We start from the raw sequence: 22,566 nt of genomic DNA on the forward strand, positions 1-22,566 counted from the left end.
AAACGAATCGGAGAAACTTTTTCTTCACTCAACGTGTAATTATACTCTGGAATTAGAAAATGTGATAAAGGCGGTTAGCTTAGCAGAGTTTTAAAAAGGTCTGGCCGGCTTCCTAAAGGAAAAGTCCATAGACCATTATTAAATGGACTTGGGGAAAATTCACTATTTCTGGGATAAGCAGTATACATGTTTTGTACATTTTTGAGATCTTGCCGGGTATTTGTGACCTGGATTGGCCACTGTTGGAAACAGGATGCTGGGCTCGATGGACCTTTGATCTTTCCCAGTATGGCAATACTTATGTACTTAAACAAACTGACACTCTAACTTCATGATTAACCAAACAATGTGAATGGTTATTTTAATAAAGGATGAATAAAGTATGACAAAAATATTAATTAAAGGTAAAGTTACGAGGTTTTTCTGACGAATGAATACCACAACCCCATATAAAGACGCCGAAATTAAAGTAGGTGTTTGGGTGTTTTGAGGTCTTTTGTATTATCGCAAAAGCACTACTGGACTCTTCATCAGATTGTTTAATGTATTAACAACACACATTAATATCATTAGCGCATGGTTACACAGTGACGTGTGCTAGTAAATCTACCCCCTTGTTTTAATTAAATTGGTAAGCTATTGCATGTCCTGCTCCTTACATTTGAAGTCAGCACTTTGGATAGTAAAATCATGAGTGTTCCAGAGTCACGATTCACCTGAAACTGGATCACTGGCCATAGCTGTCTGGGCACACATGTTGCTCTGCCATTTACCTTAAGGGCTATCCTGGGTTTTACAAGGGTAAGATAGTGAACCCAGGGCAGAAGAGTGTGTTGTTTCCTTATCTCAGTCAAATAGCTAGAACAAGTCTGAAGGAGGCAAAAGTTACTCTTAGAACTTGCAATTTTAAAGTCTTAAAGGCTTTTATTTCAGTGTAAAATCCCCTTTTCTCAGATATTTTAATTATATAGAATTGGTAATACTATGCATATGTAAAGTATGCTGATGTACACTGTACTGCTACTTCTTTATCCAGTAATTGTCTTCTGCTATTGTTGTGTTGTCCCTTATATCCAACGCTGTCCTTTTTGTAGTGTTTATGTAGTACACAAAACAAAAAGGTTCCCCATGGCCAAACCTTTCTGTCTCTGTATGCTCCATCTCACATCAACAGGTCAGCAGGGATAATGGAAGCTCTTTACATTCCTGTGTCTCAGAAAACCAGGACTATGTACCCCAGAATTCACTGGGATAGGAATGCTGTCTAATGATCAGAACAATAAACTGAGATTCAAGCAGAATTTGAAGTTCAAGCTTGAATTCCTGTCTGCTTGCTCTATCACTAATTCAGGGGGTCTTTTACTAAAGCCTAGCTCAGGTTGTCTCCAGCAGGGTCCATAGCTGCAAAGGACTCAAATACAAATCAACTTACACATCCAGTTTTTCCTACATTAGCGCACAACTGTGGAACGCACTACCAAAAGACTTGAAAACTACATACGACCACTTACCCTTCAGAAAAACACCTGTTCAAAAAGGCATACCCTGACCCAACGTAAATGACTGATCTCTGCGACACAACTGCACTAAAGTTCGTAATGGTCATCACACAACTCTCCCGTTGTACGATTCCTTCACGTGGTCCTACCACATGAACCTTATCCTACCACAACATCACCTTGTATTTGTTTACTCTGGAGTCTGTAAACAGCTCTCTGGCACTATGTAAGCCACATTGAGCCTACAAATAGGTGGGAAAATGTGGGATACAAATGTAACAAATAAATAATTAAATAATGTGAGGTATCTAGCTCCATGAGGCATATATACGAGATTGGCTGACGGATGGGACGTCCTTCTCGGCAACACGGGTGGAGGTCTCGCTCTCTTCCACAGTGCACATCAGTAAGCCTCTGCATACCATCCCAGGGAAAACTGATATGGCATTACATCATAACCCTCTACTCTTGTCAGCGAGGGCAACCTGGAGGTGGTTATGCAGACGTCACCATTTTTCAGTAGCGGCTACACCTTTTCTAGCGTTGTTCCATAACTCTGATTTCCCAGCAGGAACTAGTTCCCCAATGTTTGCCAGATGGAGGAGACAAGGAATATGTTATCTAAGCCAGCTTCTTATAGAGGAGAGAAAGTTGAAACCCTGGGTGGAACTGCAGCGAGAATTTCAGCTACAGCGAACAGATCATTTTGCATATATGCAACTACAAAGATGATACAGGGAATGGGACGACTTCCCTATCAGGATAGGCTGAAGAGGCTGGGGCTCTTCAGCTTGGAGAAAAGGCGGCTGAGGGGAGATATGATAGAGGTCTATAAGATAATGAGTGGAATGGAACGGGTCAATGTGGAGCGTCTGTTTACACTTTCCAAAAATACTAGGACAAGGGGGCATGCGATGAAGCTGCAGTGTGGTAAATTTAAAACGAATCTGAGGAAATTTTTCTTCCCTCAACGCATAGTTAAACTCTGGAATTTGCTGCCAGAAAAGGTGGTTAAGGCAGTTAACTTAGCAGAGTTTAAAAAAGGTTTGGACGGCTTCCTGGAGGAAAAAGCCATAGAACGTTATTGAATGGACGAGGTAATAATACAGTATTTGTAGGATGGGCGGGACAAATTGCTTGTTCTTTTGGCCGCTGTCGGTGACAGGGTGCTGGGCTCGATGGACCCTTGGTCTGTCCCAGCATGGCGATGCTTATGTACTTATGTACTTGATCCCTCCATCTGGACCAGGGCTCTTCCAGTTTGAAGCTCTTAGCTTGTTTTCTAACTCTTTTCTTTTCAACTTCAGGCCCTTCCATAACTTTGACGTTTGCCTGTCCAAATTCTTGTATATGCACTTCTCGGTTGTGCTGTTATCCTCTCTTCTTCCTTCATTGCTTACTTTGATCTAAAGAAAGTAGTGATAACAAGAATCAGGAAATTAGAGTGTATTATAGCGGTAAGAAGAGAGATGTATGAAAAGGGTTATATTTTGAAAGTAATTCTGCTTGCATAAAAACTGGCAAAAAATGTCTCCAAAAAGAAAGACAATAATAACTAATTATGGGGCACTTTTACTAAACTGCATTAAGCACTAATGCATGCTTAATGCAAGAAAAAAACTGCTTATTGCAAAACATGTTAAAGCATTTTGTGGTAATTTGCCTGTCAGTATGCACTATTTAAAAAATGTTTTGTAATTTTGTTCAGGAGGGTGCGTGTCCTGGGTGTGAATGAGCATGGAAGCTCTATCCGGCTAGTGCACTATGATTAGTGTATGCTAACTGGATAATGCTGAGTTAACAAGAGGGGCATAATTGAACGGCACCGGCCATCTGTTTGGCCGGCACCGCAAAAAGCAATCCCGAACCGTATTGTCGAAAAAGATGGCCGGCCATCTTTCATTTCGATAATATGGTTGGGGCCGGCCAAATGTCAAAGATGGCCGGGTTTGAGATGGCCTGCATTGGTTTTCGCCCATAATGAAACTAATGCCGGCGATCTCAAACCCAGCCAAATCCAAGGCATTTGGTCATGGGAGGAGCCAGCATTTGTAGTGCAATGGTCCCCCTCACATGCTAGGACACCAACCGGGCACCCTAGGGGGCACTTCTAAAAATTAAAAAAAAAGATAAAAATAGCTCCCAGGTGCATAGCTCCCTTACCTTGGGTGCTGAGCCCCCCAAATCCCCCCCCCCCCCAAACCCACTCCCCACAACTCTACACTATTACCATAGTCCTTATGGGTGAAGGGGGGTACCTAGATGTGGGTACAGTGGGTTGGGGGGGGGGGGGTTGGAGGGCTCCCATTTACCACCACAAGTGTAACAGGTAGGGGGGGATGGGCCTGGGTCTGCCTGCCTGAAGTGCACTGCACCCACTAAAAACTGCTCCAGGGACTTACATAATGCTGTCAGGGAGCTGGGTATGACATTTCAGGCTGGCATAGAGGATGGCAAAAAAGTTATTTTTTTGGTTTTTTTTTTGGATGGGAGGGGGTTGGTGACCACTGGGGGAGTAAGGGGAGGTGATCCCCAATTCCCTTCGGTGGTCATCTGGTCAATTGGGGCACTTTTTTGAGACTTGGTCAAAAAAAATGGACCAAGTGAAGCCGGCGAAATGCTCCTCAGAGCCGGCCTTCTTTTTTCCATTATCAGCTGAAGCCGGCCATGTCTTAACACCCCCGTCCCGCCTCCCATACCCTTCCGAAACGCCCCCTTTAACTTTGGCCGGCTCTGCAACGGAAAGCAGTTGGAGCCGGCCAAAATCGGCTTTCCATTACACCGATTTGGCCGGCTTCAGGAGATGGCCGGCCATCTCCCGATTTGTGTCGGAAGATGGCTGGCCATCTCTTTTGAAAATAAGCTGGCAAGTGAGATTATACCACATCAGAATAGAGGCAGTAAGTGCTCCTGCTTTAATATTTTTGCCAGTCTCAAGTGATAATGGAAAAATTAGCTTGGGACTGGCAAAAAGAAATAAAGAAAAAGCCTTCCTGTTATCTTAATAATGTCCTCTGCCCGGTTAAATCGAGCTGACCGACCCTAGAATATTCAGCGGCAGATAACTGCTCTGACAACCACGGCATTCTCCCTTTAGTGCCAGAACAGTCCAGGGGTCGAGGCAGACCTGGAAGTTATCCAGGCACTGCCGATTTCCTTGTCATCAAGCAGATGAAGCCATTACGTATGGTTGTGTCCATCAACCAGCAGGGGGAGATAGAGAGCACTCAACTTTTCACAGTGCCTCATGGCCAGCTAGATCCACTGCCTCTCCAGTATTCTCTATCTCCCCAAGCAGGGTGGCTGCAGCTTCTTCGAGCTCCATCAAAAATCTGCCTGGGGGTGGCTCCTGGCTTGCCAGTTCTTAGCCGGGGTGTTAGAGGCTATAGCAGCTTCACTTTGAAGGCACATAGGTCAGCCCTTTTACCCATGCCCCCGTGGATGTGGACATATTAGCTTGCTTTTCCCTGTCCTTTCCCAATCAGTGGATGCAGGCACATTGGTTCGCCTTTCCCTGCCTTTCCCACTTATCTGAGCCTCCGGAGTGAATTTATTTACCTCTTTTGCCTCTGCTTTCCTCACAGCGTTAAAAAAAAGAAAAAGTTGCGTCGCGCTTTAGCGCAGCGATCTTGGAAAAGAGGTTTTTCTTGAGATTCTTCTGCAGGACCGGAGCTGTGATACTCGGTCTAGTGAGGTAAGAGTGTTTCTCCGAGGACAAGCAGGCTGCTTGTTCTCACGACTGGGTGACGTCCGCGGCAGCCCCCACCAACCGGAAAGAAGCTTCGCGGGACGGTCGGCACGCAGGGCACGCCCACCGCGCATGCGCGGCCGTCTTCCCGCCAGTTCCTTTTTTTCCGCGCCTGGAGAGAGTCGTGCCTTGCCGCTCTCTCTGTTCAGCCGCCGGATTGTTCGATCGCGTGTACGCTGATCGTGTGTTTTTCTACTTTTCTAACGGTTCGTTACCGCCCGGTTTCCTTTTACCAAAAAAAAAAAAAAAAGAAACCCTGCGCGTGTGGGGCACGCGCTCCCTTTTTTCCCTCACTTCCAGCGGGGCCGCCGCATTGCGGCCTAGTGGCCGCACGGTCGTTTTGCTTTTTCATGGTGTGTTTTCAGCCACCATTGACGACTTTGACTTCGCCGACGCGATTTTTCCGTCGATGTCCTCGAAGGTCCCGAGTGGATTTAAAAAGTGTGGTCGCTGCGGCCGGCCGATCTCGCAGACCGACACCCACGCTTGGTGCCTCCAGTGCCTCGGGCCGGAGCACAATCTCAAGTCGTGTGCTTTGTGTCTCGGTCTCCGGAAACGGACTCAGGTTGCGAGGCAAGTTCTACGGGACCGTCTTTTTGGAACTTGCGCCGGCCCCTCGACGTCGACCTCGAAGGCATCGGTATCGACGCCCGGTCCTTCGGTACCGGTATCGATGCCCGAGACATCGGCACCGATGGCAGCGACCCCAGGAGAACAGGTCCCGTCGGCCCGCCGGTCCTCCGGTGAGAGTGGGGGTGAGAGGCCGCGTGGGCAGTCGGCCCCGGTCACTCCCTCAGCTCGTGGGCCACGGGACCGAACCCTGTCTGACCCGGTACCTCGAGACCGAGGGGGATCGACCTCCTCCTCCTCCATGCCCTCCGGCGCCGGTGACGGGCATCGGAAAAAAGACAAGAAGCGTCGTCACCGGTCGCCCTCGGTGCAGCCCGATGTCGGAGAGGAGGCGACGCCGAAGCGTCACCGTCGAGAGGAGCGGTCTCCGTCGGTTGTGGAGGTACCGACGCATCGGGGTTCCGGCACCTCGGTGCCGTCTCCTGGCTCCCAGCAGCTTCTGGCACCGACACCCCTACCGGCCCCACCGCCTTTCCCGGCAGCGGGCCTGGACGAGTGCCTCAGAGCCATCCTTCCGGGGATCCTGGAAGGGCTGATGCGCCAGGCTGTGCCGGCGCCGGGGGTGCTTGCGCCCTCGGCGCCGATGACTGTGGCGCCGGCGAGCTCTAGCCCGGCGCCGGGGCCGTCGACACCGCCGCCGCTTGCGGTGCCGGTCTCGACCGCCACGCAGGTGGAGTCCACGTCGATGGAGGGAGCTCCGTCCCCGCCGGCGCGGGAGTCCACCGCTCGACGACACCGAGACCCTGGTGCCTCGACGTCGAGCCGGGCCCGGTTCAGGACTCAGCTACATGAGCTCATGTCCGACACCGAGGATGAGGACTCGTGGGGGGAAGAGGAGGACCCTAGATATTTCTCCTCAGAGGAGTCTACGGGCCTTCCCTCGGACCCCACGCCTTCACCGGAGAGGAAACTCTCACCTCCCGAGAGTCTCTCCTTTGCCTCCTTTGTGCGGGATATGTCTATCAGCATTCCCTTCCCCGTGGTCTCTGTGGAAGAGCCGAGGGCCGAGATGCTCGAGGTCCTCGACTATCCATCACCACCTAGAGAGTCCTCCACGGTGCCGCTGCACAATGTCCTAAAGGAGACGCTGCTTCGGAACTGGGTGCGACCATTAACTAACCCCACCATTCCCAAGAAAGCAGAGTCCCAGTACAGGATCCACTCTGACCCAGAGCTAATGCGGCCACAATTGCCCCATGACTCGGCGGTCGTGGATTCTGCTCTCAAGAGGGCACGGAGTTCGAGGGATACCGCCTCGGCGCCCCCGGGGCGGGAGTCTCGCACTCTGGACTCGTTTGGGAGGAAGGCCTACCAATCCTCCATGCTCGTGACCCGCATCCAATCATACCTGCTCTATATGAGCATTCACATGCGGACCTATGTGCAACAACTGGCGGACCTGGTCGAGAAGCTCCCGCCGGAGCAGTCCAGGCCTTATCAGGAGGTGGTCAGGCAGCTGTAGGCGTGCAGAAAGTTCCTGTCCAGGGGTATTTATGACACCTGTGACGTGGCATCTCGTGCTGCGGCCCAAGGTATAGTGATGCGCAGGCTCTCATGGCTGCGCGCCTCTGACCTGGACAACCGCACCCAGCAGAGACTGGCCGACGTCCCTTGCTGGGGGGATAACATTTTTGGTGAAAAGGTCGAGCAGATGGTGGACCAACTGCATCAGCGGGAAACCGCTCTCGACAAGCTCTCCCACCGGGCGCCTTCAGCATCCACCTCCACAGGTGGACGTTTTTCCCGGGCCCGGCAGGCTGCACCCTATTCTTTTGCGAAGCGTAGGTACAACCAGCCGGCCCGAAGGCCTCGTCAGGCACAGGGACAGCCCCAGCGCGCTCGTTCTCGTCAACAGCGTGCGCCTAAGCAGCCCCCTGCGCCTCCACAGCAAAAGCCGGGGACGGGCTTTTGACTGGATCCATGGGAACATAGCCGCCCTACAAGTGTCCGTACCGGACGATCTGCCGGTCGGAGGGAGGTTAAAATTTTTTCACCAAAGGTGGCCTCTCTTAACCTCCGACCAGTGGGTTCTCCAAATAGTGCGGTGCGGATACGCCCTGAATTTGGCCTCCCTGCCTCCAAATTGTCCTCCGGGAGCTCAGTCCTTCAGCTCCCATCACAAGCAGGTACTTGCAGAGGAACTCTCCGCCCTTCTCAGCGCCAATGCGGTCGAGCCCGTACCACCCGGGCAGGAAGGGCATGGATTCTATTCCAGGTACTTCCTTGTGGAAAAGAAAACAGGGGGGATGCGTCCCATCCTAGACCTGAGAGGCCTGAACAAATTCCTGGTCAAAGAAAAGTTCAGGATGCTTTCCTTGGGCACCCTTCTGCCAATGATTCAGAAAAACGATTGGCTATGTTCCTTGGATTTAAAGGACGCATACACTCACATCCCGATACTGCCAGCTCACAGACAGTATCTCAGATTCCGCCTGGGCGCACGGCACTTTCAGTATTGTGTGCTGCCCTTTGGGCTCGCCTCTGCCCCACGAGTGTTTACAAAGTGCCTCGTGGTGGTGGCGGCGTATCTACGCAAGCTGGGAGTGCACGTGTTCCCATATCTTGACGATTGGCTGGTCAAGAGCACCTCGGAGGCAGGAGCCCTCCGGTCCATGCAGTGCACTATTCAACTTCTGGAGCTGCTGGGGTTTGTGATAAATTACCCAAAGTCCCATCTCCAGCCTACTCAGTCTCTGGAATTCATAGGAGCGCTGCTGAATACCCAGACGGCTCAGGCCTACCTTCCCGAAGCGAGGGCTACCAATCTCTTGGCCCTGGCTTCGCAGACCAGAGCGTCTCAGCAGATCACAGCTCGGCAGATGTTGAGACTTCTGGGTCATATGGCCTCCACAGTTCATGTGACTCCCATGGCTCGTCTTCACATGAGATCTGCTCAATGGACCCTAGCTTCCCAGTGGTTTCAAGCCACCGGGAATCTAGAAGATGTCATCCGCCTCTCCACCAGTTGCCGCACTTCACTGCTCTGGTGGACCATCCGGACCAATTTGACCCTGGGACGTCCATTCCAAATTCCGCAGCCCACGAAAGTGCTGACGACGGATGCATCTCGCCTGGGGTGGGGAGCCCATGTCGATGGGCTTCACACCCAGGGTCTGTGGTCCCTCCAGGAAAAGGATCTGCAGATCAACCTCCTGGAGCTCTGAGCGATCTGGAACGCACTGAAGGCTTTCAGAGATCGGCTGTCCTGCCAAATTATCCAAATTCGGACAGACAATCAGGTTGCAATGTATTACGTCAACAAGCAGGGGGGCACCGGATCTCGCCCCCTGTGTCAGGAGGCTGTCGGGATGTGGCGTTGGGCGTGTCAGTTCGGCATGCTCCTCCAAGCCACGTACCTGGCAGGCGTAAACAACAGTCTGGCCGACAGACTGAGCAGAGTATTGCAACCGCACGAGTGGTCTCTCCATGCCAGAGTGGTACGCAAGATCTTCCGAGCGTGGGACACCCCCTCGGTGGACCTTTTCGCCTCTCAGACCAACCACAAGCTGCCTCTGTTCTGTTCCAGACTTCAGGCACACGGCAGGCTAGCGTCGGACGCCTTTCTCCTTCATTGGGGGACCGGCCTCCTGTATGCTTATCCTCCCATACCTTTGGTGGGGAAGACCTTACTGAAGCTCAAGCAAGACCGCGGCACCATGATTCTGATAGCGCCCTTTTGGCCCCGTCAGATCTGGTTCCCTCTTCTTCTGGAGTTGTCCTCAGAAGAACCGTGGAGATTGGAGTGTTTTCCGACTCTCATTTCGCAGAACGACGGAGCGTTGCTGCACCCCAATCCCTGGCTCTCACGGCCTGGATGTTGAGGGCGTAGACTTCGCTGCGTTGGGTCTGTCTGAGGGTGTCTCCCGGGTCTTGCTTGCCTCTAGGAAGGATTCCACTAAAAAGAGTTACTTTTTCAAGTGGAGGAGGTTTGTCGTTTGGTGTGAGAGCAAGGCCCTAGAACCTCGTTCTTGCCCTGCACAGAACCTGCTTGAATACCTTCTGCACTTATCAGAGTCTGGCCTCAAGACCAACTCAGTAAGGAATCACCTTAGTGCGATTAGTGCTTACCATTATCGTGTGGAAGGTAAAGCCATCTCTGGAGAGCCTTTAGTCGTTCGATTCATGCGAGGCTTGCTTTTGTCAAAGCCCCCTATCAAGCCTCCTACAGTGTCATGGGATCTCAACGTCGTCCTCACCCAGCTGATGAAACCTCCTTTTGAGCCACTGAATTCCTGCCATCTGAAGTACTTGACCTGGAAGGTCATTTTCTTGGTGGCAGTTACTTCAGCTCGTAGGGTCAGTGAGCTTCAAGCCCTGGTAGCTCATGCTCCGTATAACAAATTTCATCACAACAGAGTAGTGCTCCGCACCCACCCAAAGTTCCTGCCGAAGGTGGTGTCGGAGTTCCATCTTAACCAGTCAATTGTCTTGCCAACATTCTTCCCCAGGCCGCATACCCGCCCTGCTGAACGTCAGTTGCACACATTGGACTGCAAGAGAGCATTGGCCTTCTACTTGGAGCGGACACAGCCCCACAGACAGTCCGCCCAATTGTTTGTTTCTTTCGACCCTAACAGGCTAGGGGTCGCTGTCGGGAAACGCACCATCTCCAATTGGCTAGCAGATTGCATTTCCTTCACTTACGCCCAGGCTGGGCTGGCTCTTGAGGGTCATGTCACGGCTCATAGTGTTAGAGCCATGGCAGCGTCGGTGGCCCACTTGAAGTCAGCCACTATTGAAGAGATTTGCAAGGCTGCGACGTGGTCATCTGTCCACACATTCACATCACATTACTGCCTCCAGCAGGATACCCGACGCGACAGTCGGTTCGGGCAGTCGGTGCTGCAGAATCTGTTTGGGGTGTAAATCCAACTCTACTACTACTACTACTACTTAGCATTTCTATAGCGCTGCCAGGGTTACGCAGCGCTGTACAAGTTTAAACACGGGGAGGGACAGTCCCTGCTCAAGAGAGCTTACAATCTAACGGTAATAGACTACGCAGTCAGTGTAGGTAACAGGAATGGGGAAGGTGGTTAGGCGCCAAAAGCAAGGGAGAAGAGATGGGCCTTGAGTAAGGACTTGAAGATGGGCAGGGAGGGCGCATGGCGTAAGGGCTCAGGAAGTCTGTTCCAGGCATAAGGTGCTGCGAGGCAGAAGGGGCGGAGTCTGGAGTTAGCGGTGGTGGAGAAGGGTACAGATGGGAGTGATTTGTCCTGAGAGCGGAGGTTACGGGTGGGAACATACGGGGAGAGGAGGGTAGAGAGGTAATGGGGGGCAGCAGATTGAGTGCACTTGAAGGTCAATAGAAGAAGCTTGAACTGTATACGGTAGTGGATTGGGAGCCAGTGAAGCGACTTAAGGAGGGGGGTGATATGAGAGTATCGGTTCACGCGGTAGATGAGACGTGTGGCGGAATTTTGGACAGATTGAAGGGGGGATAGGTGGCTAAGCGGGAGGCCAGCGAGGAGAAGGTTGCAATAGTCAAGACGAGAGGTAACGAGTGAGTGGACGAGGGTGCGGGTGGTCTGTTCAGAGAGGAAGGGGCGAATTTTGCTAATATTATAGAGGAAGAAGCGACAGGTCTTAGCTGTCTGTTGGATATGGGCAGAGAAGGAGAGGGAGGAATCGAAGATGACTCCGAGATTGCGTGCTGAAGAGACGGGGAGGATGAGGGTGTTGTCAACAGAGACGGAAAGTGGGGGAAGAGGAGAAGAGGGTTTGGGTGGAAAGATAAGGAGCTCAGTCTTTGCCATGTTCAGTTTCAGATGCCGGTTGGACATCCAGGCAGCGATGTCGGAAAGGCAGGCTGAAACTTTGGCCTGGGTTTCAACTGTGATGTCGGGAGTGGAGAGGTAAAGCTGGGTGTCATCGGCATAGAGATGGTACTGGAAACCATGACATGAGATCAACGAGCCAAGGGAAGAGGTGTATATCGAGAAGAGAAGCGGTCCAAGGACAGATCCTTGGGGAACCCCAACAGAGAGCGGGATGGGGGTGGAAGAGGAGCCATTAGAAGATACTCTGAAGGTGCGTTGGGAAAGATACGAGGAGAACCAGGAGAGGACGGAGCCCTGGAACCCAAATGAGGACAGTGTGTCAAGAAGTAAATTATGATTGACGGTGTCAAAGGCGGCGGATAGGTCGAGGAGGATGAGGATGGAGTAATGGCCTTTGGATTTGGCGAGGAACAGGTCATTGCAGACTTTAGAGAGTGCTGTTTCTGTCGAGTGTAGTGGGCGAAAGCCAGATTGAAGCGGGTCGAGGACAGCCTGAGAGGAGAGGAAGTCAAAGCAACGGCTGTGGACAGCACGCTCAAGTAATTTGGAGAGGAAGGGTAGAAGAGAAATGGGGCGGTAGTTGGAGGGACAGGTGGGGTCAAGTGATGGTTTTTTGAGAACCACCCTCCAGGACCCGAATTTATTCTGGTCAGGCTGCACTCTCAGTTAGTTGTTCTTCGTAGGTCAATTTTCTGTTATACCCTCGCCGTTGCGAGGTTCAATTGACCTGGGTTCTTGTTTTGAGTGAGCCTGAGAGCTAGGGATACCCCAGTCGTGAGAACAAGCAGCCTGCTTGTCCTCGGAGAAAGTGAATGATACATACCTGTAGCAGGTGTTCTCCGAGGACAGCAGGCTGATTGTTCTCACCTACCCTCCCTCCTCCCCTTTGGAGTTGTGTGTTTCATCTTTTGCTAGTCATTCAACTGGCGGGAGCGGTCGCGCACGGGCGGGAAGACGGCCGCGCATGCGCGGTGGGCGTGCCCTGCATGCCGACCGTCCCGCGAAGCTTCTTTCCGGTTGGTGGGGGCTGCCGCGGACGTCACCCAGTCGTGAGAACAATCAGCCTGCTGTCCTCGGAGAACACCTGCTACAGGTATGTATCATTCACTTTTCTGACTCCTCCGGGGTGGGCCCGCGATTGGGACGTTTTTGGCGCGAACCGCCGTTTTGAATTTTACCGCCGTTTTCAGCGATGGCTGCGGAGACTGTAAAGCGCTGTTCTAAATGTGGCAAGCGCAAATCTGAAAATCGTGCTGTACAGACGGTAGAGCTGGCCCGAGCATGGCGAGCGGCGATCTTTTGCGCTCTGAGCTGGCAGCAGACGCCATTTTGGATTTTCCACATGGCGCGGCCTCCGTTGCGACGGAGAGCCCTGAATCCGGGGGGGGGGGGGGGTCCTGTGAGTGAGGCTTATAATAGAGCTGATAGCCCTGGGCAGGATCCGGGCGGTCAGGGAGCGGTTTTCTCCCCTGATTTTGTTTTAATGCTGCATAAGGCATACATGCTTAAAAGAGCTCTTCCACAGGGATCTTCGGAACCTCTGCCTACCCCCCTGGTGGATCCTGGCCTTTTGGAGTTGGCTTTGCCTGTTACTTATCCTCCTGATAAACGCAGAAGGGCTAATTCCCCTTCTGAGTGTGGTGCACCCCCCTTCCCCCCCCCCCCCCCTCCCCTGTGGTCGGGCTATGAGGATTCTGAGGGGTCTGGCAGAGCTTCTTGGTCTGAAGAGCCAGAGTCGGGTGCAGAATTGCCACAGGATCTTGATGATCCGTCTGCGGTGAGGATTTTCCACCGCGAGGAGCTGCCAGCGCTTATTTCAGATGCCTTACAAGCCCTCTCGATTGAAGATCCAGGGAGTGGCACAGCCTCCTCTGTTAATCCAAGGATGGCTAGTACCAGAAAGCCTGCTCGAGCCTTTCCTTTGCATGACTCCATCCAAGAGCTTATTTCGGCTCAATGGGCTGACCTCGAGGGACCTTTGAAGGTTGCCAGGGCTATGGGGCAATTATTCCCTCTGAGTGAGGAACATTTGGCTCGCTTTGCAATGCCTAAAGTGGATGCCCTGGTCACAGCTGTGACAAAGAGAATTACCCTCCCTGTTGCCCTGAAGGATATTCAAGACCGCAGGCTTGATTCAACTCTGAAGCGGTCCTTTGATTTGGCAGGTCTCACTGTTCGGGCGTCTGCATGCAGTTGTTATGCTGCTAGAGCCTGCCTGGCTTGGTTACAGCAGGCAGTGGAACAGCCAGGTGATGGAGCGGAGACCTTATCTGAAGTGGCTCCGCGGATGGAGTTGGCCTTGTCCTTTTTGGCTGACGCCCTTTATGATATGGTCAGAGCTTCGGCTAAACAAATGGCTGTAGCAGTGGCGACTCGCCGCACTCTTTGGCTACGACATTGGGCGGCGGACATGGCCTCTAAGCAAAGGTTGGTGAAGTTGCCCTTTCAAGACCTTCTCCTGTTCCTCTAAGGGTCAGGCGGTCCGCTTCTCTTACAGACCTCGCTTCCGTGAAGCTAGAAGGTACCGCCCGGGGCGTGCTGCTGGGTTCACTTCTCGTGCCCGCTTTCAGCAGAGAAACTCCTTTCGCTCGGACAAACGTTCCGCAGCTGCCGGTTCTAGGCCTGGAGTGCAGGGGCGACCCTCTCAATGATGGTGCGCTGGCCCCCTCCTCGTTTCCTGTCATCGGAGGAAGACTTTCCCTCTTTTTCGAGGAGTGGGCCAAAAGCTCCGCAGATCAGTGGGTCTTGGACCTGATCAGAGACGGATACCGAATAGAATTCGATGCCCCGGTGAGAGACGTGTTTGTGGAGTCCCGATGCGGTTCTGCCGCCAAGCAGGCAGCGGTAGAGGAGACTTTGCACAGTCTGTGCCAGATAGGGGCTGTGACCCCGGTGCCTCCCGCCGAACAAGGTCTAGGCCGCTACTCCATTTACTTTGTGGTGCCACGAAAAGGCGGGTCTTTTCGCCCAATCCTGGACTTAAAAGAGCTGAACAAGTCTTTAAGAGTGCGGTATTTTCACATGGAAACCCTGCACTCCGTCATTGCGGCAGTACAGCCAGGAGAGTTTCTCACGTCTCTGGACCCGAAAGAAGCTTACTTGCACATACTAATTTGGCCCCCGCACCAGAAGTTTCTGCGGTTTGCGGTGTTGGGAAAATATTTCCAGTTTCGGGCCTTGCCTTTTGGCCTCGCCACAGCTCCCCGAACCTTCTCCAAGGTAATGGTGGTAGTAGCTGCTTTTCTCAGGTGAGAGAGTATCCGGGTTCACCCGTACCTAGACGACTGGCTCATCAGAGCAGACTCAGAAAAAGAGAGTCATCTAGCTACAGCCAGAGTGGTTTCAGTCCTTCAATCTCTGGGCTGGGTCGTCAATATGGCCAAAAGTTACCTGACCCCCTTGCAATCTCTAGAATATTTGGGGGCCAGGTTCGACACAGCCTCGGGCTACGTGTTTCTTCCCGAGCAAAGGCGGTGCAAGCTTCAGAATCAGGTCCGTCTGCTCCTGAGGATGCCCCGCCCGCGAGCTTGGGACATTGTCCAGCTGTTGGGATCGATGACGGCCACCTTGGAAGTGGTGCCATGGGCGAGAGCGCACCTGAGATCTCTACAGTATTCTCTACTTCTACGATGGTCTCCAGTATCTCAGGATTATCAGTGCAGACTTTCTTGGCTCCCTGCGGCCCACCTCAGTATGGAGTGGTGGCTCTCGGACAGCATATTGCGGCGGGGAATGCCGCTGGCACTCCCCAATTGGTGCCTGGTGGTGACAGTTGCCAGCCTGAAGGGCTGGTGCGCACATTGCCAGGGGAAGCATGCCCAGGGTCTGTGGACGCCCGACGAGTCGGAGTGGTCTGTCAACCGCCTGGAGTTGAAAGCGGTGTTTCTGGCTTTTCTGGCCTTTCAAGTGACCCTGGAAGGATTGGCTGTCCGAGTGATGTCGGACAACACAATAGCAGTGGCCTACATAAATCGACAAGGCGGAACTCAGTGCAGAGCTCTAGCTGCGCAGGCCGAACAAATTTGCCACTGGGCCGAGCTGCATCTACAGTTCCTGTCAGCAGCTCACATTGCAGGTCAGAGCAACGTGCAAGCCGACTATCTAAGCAGGCATCAGATCGATCCAGCGGAGTGGAAACTAGCAGACGATGTATTCCTGCAGATATGTGCCAAATGGGGCAAGCCAGTGATGGATCTTATGGTGACCAGTTCCAATGCCAAAGTCCCGTGCTTCTTCAGCAGACGGAGGGATCCTCGCTCTGCCCGGTTGGATGCCTTGGCTCAACCCTGGCCCCTGGGCTTGCTGTGTGTCTTCCCTCCGTGGCCCTTGATAGGGCAAGTGCTCCTGCGGATTCGGCTGCATCCAGGAGACGTGGTGCTCATCGCCCCGGATTGGCCCAGGAGGCCTTGGTATGCGGACCTCCGACAGATGCTGTTGGAGGCTCCCTTTCCGTTACCTCTGGTTCCGCACCTGTTGTCACAGGGGCCGGTGGCCATGGAGGACGCCTGCCACTTTGGTCTTATGGCATGGCGATTGAGAGGGCGCAATGATACCTACACTGACTACATAGTTTGTAACCTTTAGATTGTAAGCTCTCTTGAGCAGGGACTGTCCTTCCCCATGTTTAAACTTGTACAGCGCTGCGTAACCCTGGCAGCACTATAGAAATGCTAAGTAGTAGTAGTAGAGGGCGCAATTGAGAGATAAAGGCTACTCAAATAAGGTAATTTCCACTCTCCTGCAGGCCCGTAAGCGCTCCACTTCCGTGGCTTATGCCAGGATTTGGCACCAGTTTGAAGTCTGGTGTGTTTCAAGAGCGCTTTCTCCGTTGCGGGCTCCTGTCTCGCTGATTCTGGACTTTTTGCAGGATGGTGTACACAAAGGCTTGGCCTATAATTCCCTGCGGGTGCAAGTGGCAGCATTGGCCTCCCTGCGTGGCAAGGTTGAAGGCGTGTCCTTAGCTGCTCATGCAGATGTGGCACGGTTTCTTAGAGGGGTGCTTCGGCTCCGTCCTCCCTTGCGGGCACCTTGTCCAGCTTGGAACCTGGGGTTAGTATTGAAGGCCCTTCAGGGGGCTCCCTTTGAACCGCTTCGGCGTGCTTCAGAGAAAGATTTGACACTGAAGGCCGTCTTTTTAGTGGCCATTACCTCGGCGAGATGGGTGTCAGAGCTCCAGGCGCTGTCCTGTAGAGACCCTTTTCTGCAATTCTCAGAGTCAGGGGTCACGGTTCGGACCGTGCCTTCCTTCATGCCTAAGGTGGTTTCAGCGTTTCACCTAAACCAGCCTGTTTTTCTTCCCTCCTTTGTTGAGGAGGAGTTTCCAGATTCATTTGGGCAGTTGCTCCTTTTGGATGTGTGCAGAATTCTGTTGCAGTATCTGCGAAATACAAATGCTTTCAGGACCTCTGATCATCTTTTTGTGCTGTTTGCAGGTCCTCGCAGAGGGTCTTCAGCGTCTAAAGCCACTATTGCCCGTTGGCTCAAAGAAGCTATCTTTTCAGCATATCTGCTGTCTGGCTGGGCTCCGCCTGAAGCCTTTAAGGCACATTCCACAAGAGCGATTTCCTCTTCCTGGGCGGAAACTGGAGCACTATCTCTTCAGGAGATTTGCAGTGCTGCAACATGGGCTTCTAAGCTCTCTTTCACCCGACATTACAGGCTGGATGTGGTTGCCAGGAGGGATGCGCGTTTTGGAGCACAGGTGCTAGCACGTGGTGTGGCTTGTTCCCACCCTATTTAGGGATTGCTTTGTTACATCCCAAACGTAATGGCTTCATCTGCTTGATGACAAGGAAGGGAAAATTAGGTTCTTATCTTGGTAATTTTCTTTCCTTTAGTCATAGCAGATGAAGCCATGAGCCCTCCCTGTATGATTGTCTGTATTGCAGTGATTCTGATTTCAGGTGCTGCTCTTGTTTCCTAAAGTTATATTCCTTCATTGGGGAGTCAGAAAACAGTCTTCAGGATTCTTGTTACAGTTATAGGAGGATGAGTTCATTCCCTCCAGTTCATGTTTTGGGAGGATGAGTTTATTCCCTCCAGGAGGATGCAAGTATTCCCTCCATTTATACAAAGTGGAGGACGAGTTTATTCCCTCCTTTTTTGAGTTCATGCCCTTGTTAAGGGGCCATCGTTCGCTGTGAGGAAAGTTCATGTTATTCCCATTGCGGTTTGCCATACTGCTTTGGAAGCTTCAAATACTGAAGAGGCAGTGGAGCTATCTGGCCATGAGGCACTGTGAAAAGTTGAGTGCTCTCTATCTCCCCCTGCTGGTTGATGGCTTCATCTGCTATGACTAAAGTAAAGAAAATTACCAAGGTAAGAACCTAATTTTCCCATTCAGTGCTGATGCCAAGATAACTATCCGTGCAAGTAGTACCAGAGAAATGTGGCCTAACTTGCCCAGATAGTTATCGGGTACCTTCACTGAATACTGGCAGGTGCTCAGTGACTTCAGGTGGAAGGGCAGGACCCGAATATTCAGTATCAGTGCCCGGATTAGCCTGGCATTGAATATCCAAGTCAAATTCAGCCGACAGAAGTCAGCACCTTAAAAGTTGCTAACCACCGCCAAAGATTTTATAACATTGTCTCTTAACTGTTAAAGAAATCCTTACAATCATTAGTAATGAGTTGGTGTGGGAGAATTTCCAGTCAGAATGTGGAACTGAAGCTTGCTTTTTTTGAAAATGCCTCGTCTCCTAACTCATTCTCTCTTTTATTTTCTCTATTAGTGGGGAATCAGAATGGCAACCAACAGAGCAAGTGACCTACTAGTTTTCTTATTATTTAATTAATCACTTACTTTAATAAAACAAAGTGAAATAGTTTCTTAATGTGTCCTTTATTTATTCTATTACCTACACACCATTAGTGACATGAGAATTTCAGCAGCTTCCTGTAACTAAGTTTGTGTGTCCATGGTGTGATATAGTACCAATTTTTGATGTGCAACTGACGCCACAAATGACACCTGCAGTAGAGAGCTGCACAGGAACGGGGTTAGCAGAAATCCTCTCCAGGTGTGCAGAGATGGACCCAGGTCCGCAGGGATCCTGCAGGAATGGATCCAGTCCTGCAGGATTCCCACAGGAGTGCAGGTAAGCCTCCTTCCTCCCTGCTGAGCTTCAGGGCACCCTCCCTAAACATTTCAATGCACCCTGGTGGTCTAATGGCCTCTTCGGGACAGGAAAGATCCCCACTCTTTGCTGCTACTTCATCAATGGCTGCTGAGACTTCAAGCAGCAGCCTCACGAGATTTCCACATAAGTCTTGCAAGGCCACCACTTGAAGTCTTGGCAGCCATTTTAAAGAAGTGGCAGTGAGTAGATCAGCGGCAGCAGGCAGGAAAGAGTGGGGATCTTTCCTGCCCTGAAGAGACCACTAGACCACCAGGGTGCATTGAGGTATGTTCGGGGATGGTGCCCTGACTCAGTGTGGGAGGGGAGGTGGATGGATAGGAGGGATCTGTAAAAAGGGTGGATGGAGTGTGGGTGCAGGGAGGGAGGCTGGAAAAAAGATTGCTAAGGGGGCGTACATGGAGGGGGAAGGGGAAAATAGAGCATATGGGATAGAAGGGAATGGAGAGGGGGACATGCTTTTAGATGGGAGGGAAAGGAAAGGAGGACATGCTGTATTTAGCAGAGTACAGAAGAAAATGTATTTATGTTCCTTTTACCAGTATTTTCACTGTTCATAGAAACTGGCTTTCTAGGGGAGGGGCTCAAAGTGACTGTGCAGTGGGAGTGGAGCTAGGTGGGCCAGGTGTAGGGATAGAGAGATTACTTGCGGTGGGGACAGGCAGATATGGGTTAGATTCTCGCAGGGATGGGCGAGGATGGGTTAGATTCTCGAGGCGGGTTAGATTTCTGTCCCCATGCAACCCTCTATCCTGTAGTTGATAAATCACAGAACTGGCCCTTCATCTCCTATCCGGAACTGGTATCACCACTTACGGAACTATGTAAGCCACATTGAGCCTGCAAATAGGTGGGAAAATGTGGGATGCAAATGTTATAAATAAATAAATCTTTAATTCTTTTTCTTATAGGGTTGTTTTTGCTTGGTTTCCAAGCTTTGGACAACCAAGTGACAGAGCTGTTTCTGTTGAGAACTGCCCTGAAGATTAGCCTGTACATGAGTCGACAAAGGGGAGCCGGTTGATATTGTGTATCTGGATTTTCAAAAGGCGTTTGACAAGGTACCTCATGAAAGGCTACAGAGGAAATTGGAGGGTCATGGGATAGGAGGAAAAGTCCTATTGTGGATAAAAACTGGTTGAAGGATAGGAAACAGAGAGTGGGGTTAAATGGGCAGTATTCACATTGGAGAAGGGTAGTTAGTGGGGTTCCTCAGGGGTCTGTGGTAGGACCGCTGCTTTTTAATAAATTTATAAATGATTTAGAGATGGGAGTAACTAGCGAGGTAATTAAATTTGCTGATGACACAAAGTTATTCAAAGTTGTTAACTCGCTACAGGATTGTGAAAAATTACAGAAGGACCTTTCGAGACTGGGAGACTGGGCAGCTAAATGGCAGATGACGTTTAATGTGAGCAAGTGCAAAGTGATGCATGTGGGGAAAAAAGAACCCGAATTATAGCTACATCATGCAAGGTTCCACGTTAGGAGTTATGGACCAAGAAAGGGATCTGGGTGTCGTTGTCGATAATACGCTGAAACCTTCTGCTCAGTGTGCTGCTGCGGCTCGGAAAGCGAATAGAATGTTGGGTATTATTAGGAAAGGTATGGAAAACAGGTGTGAGGATGTTATAATGCCATTATATCACTCCATGGTGCAACTGCACCTTGAGTATTGTGTTCAATTCTGGTCGCCGCATCTCAAGAAAGATATAGTGGAATTGGAAAAGGTGCAGTGAAGGGCGACTAAAATGATAGCGTGGATGGGACGACTTCCCTAAGAAGAAAGACTAAGAAGGCTAGGGCTTTTCAGCTTGGAGAAGAGACGGCTGAGGGGAGACATGATAGAGGTATATAAAATAATGAGTGGAGTGGAACAGGTGGATGTGAAGTGTCAGTTCACGCTTTCCAAAAATACTAGGACTAGGGGGCATGCGATGAAACTACAGTGTAGTCAATTTAAAACAAATCGGAGAAACTTTTTTCTTCACCCAACGTGTAATTAAACTCTGGAATTTGTCGCCGGAGAACGTGGTGAAGGCGGTTAGCTTGGCAGAGTTTAAAAAAGGGTTAGACGGTTTCCTAAAGGACAAGTCCATAAACCGCTACTAAATGGACTTGGGAAAATCCACAATTCCGGGAATAACATGCATAGAATGTTTGTACGTTTGGAAAGCTTGCCAGGTGCCCTTGGCCTGGATTGGCCGCTGTCGTGGACAGGATGCTGGGCTCGATGGACCCCTAGTCTTTTCCCAATATGGCATTACTTATGTACTTATGATGCTGTTATAATGAGAGAAATTAGTGTGAGTTTATTCCAAGCTCCAGGAAAAGTTGCCAGAAATTCAGTGCACATATATTCTGGTTTTACATTGGACTAGCCTTCTCCTAAGTTGAGTAGCCAACCCAGGGCTCTGCAGTGGTGCCATTGTTCCCCATCCCCAGTGAGCCTCCCAAACCGAGTACAGGCTAGTCTGTTCATGCTCTGCAGGCAGCGTAGCCCACGCTGAACAATGCGCTGCCCTCTCCAACTCCACCTGCCTCACCTTCCTCCCAAGCTTGTCCTCCAGCAGAAATTAGGTCATTGTACAGTCGTCATGCCAGAGGGAATGTGGCTAGTATATAGTAAAGTGGAACTGTTGGCTGACTGGACAGCAGGCTCCAGGATATGACATGGCATTGAGGTAGGATGGCAGCTCTTTCAGATGCTAACAGGCAGAATGCTGGAAGGTTTGTCTAAATGTTTTGGGTGGGGGGGGAGTTTTATTCTAGACCCCAGTAGTGCAGTGTGAATATTGGGACTGAAGGTAGTGTTTGGGGGTGTGTGGGGGGCATTGCCCCTCCCCCAAACAATCTGGAGGGGGAAAGGGAAGGAAATACATTTCAGATTGTGATGCTTCATGATTGTTAATGGTGAGAACTGGTTCAGTGGTAATTGTCCTAGATGGGAATTGGTGGGTGGGAACTGACCTAGATCCATGTGGTCTTAGTGCTATAGTCCGTATTGGTGACTGGAGCACTAATCTAATTGTTGGGGTTTTGGAGGGACAAGGTGGGAGGGAGGGGGAGGAAACTGTTGATGTATTGGATTGAGAGGGGATATGGAACATGGGATGCATACTCACATGGGTGCTTTTTGTGCTGTTTCTTTACTTTCATGGCGGTTCTTGTATAGTACTTTTATGGCGGTGCTTGTATAGGTATAATTTTATACATAGACACTTTGGGATGGGGGATGGGCATTCCAACTGTCACTGTTTTAGATGGATAACTTGATGGAAATGGGTTTCCTGGGCAGTGCCATGACCACCTCATCCTGTCGTTTAGTCACCTGGAATGTGGGGGTTAGCGTGTGAAATCTTGGCAGCGCTTAGGCATAGGGGAGTGGGCATTGCCTATCTACAGGAAACCTGGTTATCTGACACCAGGGGCGTAGCCAGACGACAGATTTTGGGTGGGCCTAGGCAAGAAGTGGGTGGGCACCAAGTGTTGTTTCCCCCCCCCCCCCCCCCCCCCACAACCACCACCAAAATAATATCTCAACTGATGGGAAAATGTTTCTTTCCCTCTTGGCAGTCTGCAGCAGGCATGCGCTGAAAAATGAGCAAGCTCAGGTGCCGGTATCATGGAGAGTAGCTGGCCAAGCTTGGGATTCCCACCAGCTACCGCTAAATGTGTGCTGCTTTTGGGTGGGCCTGAGCCCTAAATGGGTGGGCCCCGGCCCACCCAGGCCCACCTGTGGCTACGCCACTGTCTGACACTGAACATCA

The 22,566-nt window shown here is 51.1% G+C and overlaps 1 protein-coding gene across 1 annotated transcript in view; it reads left to right on the plus strand.

Moving 5' to 3' along the window:
- Positions 1-18,455, plus strand: part of LOC115482024 (MATH and LRR domain-containing protein PFE0570w-like) — a 351,267-nt gene extending 332,812 nt beyond the window's left edge. Inside the window, exon 12 of the mRNA XM_030221566.1 lies at positions 18,392-18,455. Within this exon, the coding sequence (XP_030077426.1) occupies positions 18,392-18,434 (43 nt within the window). The 3' untranslated portion in view covers positions 18,435-18,455. The remainder of the gene's footprint in view (positions 1-18,391) is intronic.
- The last annotated feature ends 4,111 nt before the right edge of the window (positions 18,456-22,566 follow it).

Source organism: Microcaecilia unicolor, chromosome 12 (genome assembly GCF_901765095.1).
Source record: "Microcaecilia unicolor chromosome 12, aMicUni1.1, whole genome shotgun sequence".
Taxonomy (NCBI): domain Eukaryota; kingdom Metazoa; phylum Chordata; class Amphibia; order Gymnophiona; family Siphonopidae; genus Microcaecilia; species Microcaecilia unicolor.